This window comes from Agelaius tricolor, unplaced genomic scaffold (assembly GCF_023055355.1).
Source record: "Agelaius tricolor isolate 1412-34295 unplaced genomic scaffold, bAgeTri1.0.p SCAF_18, whole genome shotgun sequence".
NCBI classification, from domain to species: domain Eukaryota; kingdom Metazoa; phylum Chordata; class Aves; order Passeriformes; family Icteridae; genus Agelaius; species Agelaius tricolor.
In genome coordinates this window covers 7931696-7936429 of record NW_027269278.1, presented here as the reverse complement: position 1 = coordinate 7936429, position 4734 = coordinate 7931696, and the positions used below count along the sequence as shown (strand labels likewise).

Genomic DNA, 4734 nt, shown 5'->3' with positions numbered 1-4734 from the left:
AGCCTGTCCAGATCCCTCTGCAGAGCCTTTGTGCCCTCCAGCACATCAACACCCCCACCCAGCTTGGTGTCACCTGTGAGTTTTCTGAGGGTGCTCTCCAGCCCCTCGTCCAGATGATTAATAAAGATATTAAACAGGACTGAGCGCAATACTGAGCCCTGGGGAGCCCCACTAGTGACCAGTCACCAACTTAATGTGGCACCACTCACCACCACTCTCTGGGCTCAGCCATGCTGGCCGTTTTTAACCCTTTAGAGAAGAGTGGGCACCAAGCCATAGGCTGCCAGCATCTCCAGGAGAATGCTGTGGGAGGCAGTATTGAAGGCTTTGCTGAAGTCCAGGGAGACTAGATGCAGAGACTTCCCTACTAGGCAGTCACTTGGTCATAAAAGGACATTTACATTTGGTCATTTTATTAAGTAATTTTCTTAAGTTCTCAGACTAAAAACAACTCCAGATCTATTTGCATTTTCTTACCCATCCTCATACAGTTACTTTTACTTCAAACCACACTGACTGTTCTTTCTGTTCTCAGTTTCTCCTGCTCTTCTCTCAAACAAACTGTTCAGGCATTGATTTAGTGATCTTAACTGCAGCATTCAGAGGAGAAAACAAGTTTGCAGGCTGAACATCTCTCCAAGAGGTCCTCAGTCCTCCTACTTTGCCTGGAGAAAAGCATTTTCTGGGATTTATTTTCTCCTGTAGAGCAGAGAACAGTAATGTTAAATGCTTAGGCACAAGTAATTGATAAGACAGCCGAGGCAGCTTCTCTATAAAAAGAGAAGCTCTCTCTTCTCCTGGTGGACATGAACAGATGCAGTAAATGCTGTAAATATTTCATTGTTTAAAAAGACACATGCATCCATCCACATTGTAGATGCAATATAGGTAAAAGACACAGATAATAATATATGATTATGTATGTATATATGATAATATATAGTACCACATAGAGGTGAGTATATTTCCAAAGACTGACCCATCCACCCATCTTCTGGCTAATTTTGAGGCATCAGCCTCTTGCCCAGCAGGATCACAGGTCCCAACAGAACACCTGAGGCTTTTCTAGGAATGGAGACCAAACTCTGCAGAGTGATTTCTAACCAATGCTGCTCCACCTATTTGCTACCGAAAAAAACCCCAAAACCAAACCAACCAACCAACCAAAAAAATCGTTTTAGGAAGCTAGAAGACGAGTAAATGATGAAGCGTTCGGTCCCGCCCGAGGAGTCTCCGTTACCCTCGTGCCCGCACCCACTCTCGGGTTGGGGCCGGGGCTGGGGTCGGGGTCGGGGTCGGGGTCGCCGCCGCCGCCGCCCGCCCGTGCCCCCCCGCGGTGCCGCCGCTCCCACCGCCCGCCCGGCCGGGCCCTCCCGGCAGCGCCGCCCCGCGGGCGGGGCGGGCCCGGGCCCGGGGCCGCTGCGCTCCGTGTGCGGGGCGGGGCGGGAGCCGGAGCACCTCCGTGGGAGCGGCCGCGGGACGCGCTGCCCGCAGCAGGTGCCGCCGGCCCGCCAGTCCGGCCACCCCCGCGGGCTCCCGGCATCCGAACCGCGCGGAGGCGGCGGGAGCGGAGGCGGCTCCGCCACCACCACCTGTGGCGGCGGGATGGCGGAGCTCGACATCAGCGCGGAGGCAGTGATGGGCTTCCTGAGGGAGCGCGGCGGGCGGGTGCGCAACACCGAGCTGGTGAGCGCCTTCCGGCCGCTGCTGGAGGCCGCCGGGGCCGGGGCCGGGGAGGTGGAGGGGCGGGCGGCGCGGCGGGAGCGTTTCAAGGCGGCGGTGAACGCCGTGGCCACGGTGAAGGAGATCGACGGTGTCAAGTTCGTGGTGCTGAAGCGGCAGCTCCGCGCTGCCCCGCCGGCGGGGGGCGATGCCGGCCCCCCTGTTCCCGTTGCCGGCCCCGACCCGGTTCCCGTCCCTGACCCGGACCCCGCCGGGACGTCCCCCGAGGAGCCGCCGGGGCCGCGGGCCGTGGCCGAGCTGCGGGGCCTGTTCCAGGGCGGCGGCGGCGGGGTGCCCCTGCCCGGGGGCGCGGCGGGGGCCCGGCGGGAGCCGCCGCCCAAGCCCTGCATGCTGCCCGTGCGCTGCGTGGCGGCCCCCGCCGCCCCGGGCCCGCCCGAGCCGGCGGCCAGCCCGCTGTCCCCGCCGCCGCTGGACGAGGAGGCCGGGTCCCGCTCGCCCGGGCTGCGGAGGGGGCCCAAGAACCACCGGGCCAGCGAGGAGACCGTGGTGCCCCTGGAGCAGGCGGAGCACCAGTGGCTGGTGCTGGCGGCCGACGGGCAGTGGACGCAGCAGCTCCACGGGCTGCTGCTGGGCGACGCCAGCCTGGCGGCTCGCAGGGACTTCATCTCCGGCTTCACCGCCCTGCACTGGGCTGCCAAGAACGGCAACTGCGACATGGTGACCAACATCATCCGAGCGGCCGAGAAGGGCGGCTCCCGTGTCAACGTGGATGCCAGGTCTCATGGTGGCTACACGGCGCTGCACCTGGCTGCGATTCACGGCCAGGAGAAGATCATCAACATGCTCGTCTACAGCTACCATGCCAAGATTGACCTGAGGGACTACAGCGGGAAGAAGCCGCACCAGTACTTAAAGGAAGGGACATCCCTTACAATTAGGCGTTTGCTGGGGGACCCCAGCCTTTCCCAAAACATGGAACACTCCGCGCCCATCAAGAAATCTACAAAGCTTGCGGCTTCAATCTTGAGCTCCACTAGCACTTTCCTGGGAGTCATATCCGATGACATGGCTTTCTATGATCTCACCAAAGGTTTAAGGAAGCCCTCAACTTTAAACAAGCTTCTGACTGCCACTACGGGCCCGAGGAGGAAGCCAAAGATCAGAGGGGGCTTCCCTTCATATTCCTCCCTCTCTGAGGTAGCGGAGGAGGAGGAAGAGGTGGTTGTGAAACGCAGACCTGTTTCTGAGCTGTTCTTTGGCCACTAGCCTCTGCCTTACTGTGATCAGAATGGTTTAATAGCACAGCTGCTGTCTCAGCTTTCTCTTGCAGAAGCAGTTTGGATTTTTTCTCTCTGTCTGTCTTTTTGGATTTTTAAATGAATCAGTGATAGGGTCTGCATCCAAAGCCCACAGCATGAAACCCAGCCCAGGTGCCTGTGGAAAGGAGCTGACAGGAAGTGCTATCCATGCTGTTTGTACCATCGTGCTGATCTGTTGGTGGAGACCACAAACTTTATACTTAATGGTTGAAAAACTGAAACAGTTTATGTGTGTGTGGACAGGTCAAAATGCCTGAGGTACAGCCTTCTTGATCTGTGTTCTTCAGCTGAAGAGCAGAAGCAAGATGAAGGATTGCATATTTTACACTGTGAACAGCAAGCTGGTAGCTGGCTACTTTAACAAGGCTTGTTATCTAATGGGATTAAATTATCAGAGGAAAGATGCATAGTTTTCTATGATGTTTCTGATTATTTTGGTAGCAGAAGAAGGATATTTCTATTTACAAAAATTGTATACTTTTTCAAAACAAAGTTTCTCACTTTGAGAGCTTCTCACTCAGTATTTCATATCAGAAATACTAACATAACAATCTCGATTGTTGCCTGATGCATTTTATTAGATAAATTACTTAAAAAATAGACCCTGACCTTCAGCACTCATGTCACCATGACTTGTCTACCTCAGTTTGAAAGCTTGGCTAGTGGTTGAAGATTTTCTCTCGTCTTGAAAGACTCTCCTGAAAGACCAGGTGGTACTTACCACATGTCTTGATGATACTGTGAACATTTAAACTTCACTGTTGTTCAATTGACTTTAGCTGAATAAAGAGCTTTATTGATAGTTTGAAATTGAACTGAAAAATTGAATTGCATCTGTCAGAGTTTCTGAGTAGCCAGCTGGAAACAAAGGCTTGTATGTCTGATTATTTTTGTTTAAAACTTGGCCCATTTTGACCTATTTACAATAAATATTTATAAACATGGGGCTATATGTAATGTTAGGTGTTTCATGATAGAACCTCTGCATGACCTCTTGAAGCAGTGTTTATCTCAACAGAATCATTGACCTAAAATGAACTCTTCTTCTTCTTTTAAATGATAAACATAATTGTTCTATATATAGAACTACACATAGCTCAAAAAGCGTGCTAAGTGCATGTTAGGTTTGCAGTAAGATTATTATTATTTTAATTACTGCTTGGTTAAAGTTAACGCAAAGAGGCAGAGCTGTGAACAGAATCTGTCTGACTTCTGGAGCAAGTCTGCAAAACCAGCATGTTTTCTCTAAAACTGTGATAGAAACCTGTATCATTGAGAGGTGCTGAAGGTGAGAGCAGTGCTGCACTGGCTCTCTTTGGGTTTCTGCACTGAAACACTAGTTTGCATGCTTTCCTTTCCTTCCAGGTCAGTGACTTCAGGAATGTTTTGTTTTTTTTCTGCCTTGCATTAAACCCAGTACTTGTAATTGGTTCTAATTGGCTTGTCCTAAACACTCACAAGGAATGCTGCAGGACTGAAGATGGAGGCACTGCCCTCTTTCCTTCAGAACACCCTCCCTGAAGTTCCTGGAGTTGGTGACATTCGTTGGGAGTGTGATCAGAGGTTGCAGCAGCTCTGATGCACCTGTTCTAGGAAGAGACTGGATTATTCTGCACCGGTCTGCTTCTGGATTGAACTAATTAAGTTGTTAAGCAGAGGTTAATGATCAAGCACCTCATGACTTCTATATCTGGAATAGGGTTTAAAAAAATAAAATCCAATTTGCTCTCTA

At 52.0% G+C, this 4734-nt stretch overlaps 1 protein-coding gene across 1 annotated transcript; it reads left to right on the top strand.

The window, feature by feature from the left end:
* The first annotated feature begins 1185 nt into the window (after positions 1-1185).
* Positions 1186-4734, top strand: SOWAHA (sosondowah ankyrin repeat domain family member A). Its single transcript, XM_071443154.1, has one exon. It carries the CDS (start codon positions 1201-1203, stop codon positions 2947-2949), a length of 1749 nt encoding a protein of 582 aa, XP_071299255.1. The 5' UTR covers positions 1186-1200; the 3' UTR covers positions 2950-4734.

What these genes read in the sequence shown, in the direction of transcription:
- SOWAHA (XM_071443154.1), top strand. Translation starts at nt 1,201, where the DNA reads ATGATGAAGCGTTCGGTCCCGCCCGAGGAGTCTCCGTTACCCTCGTGC.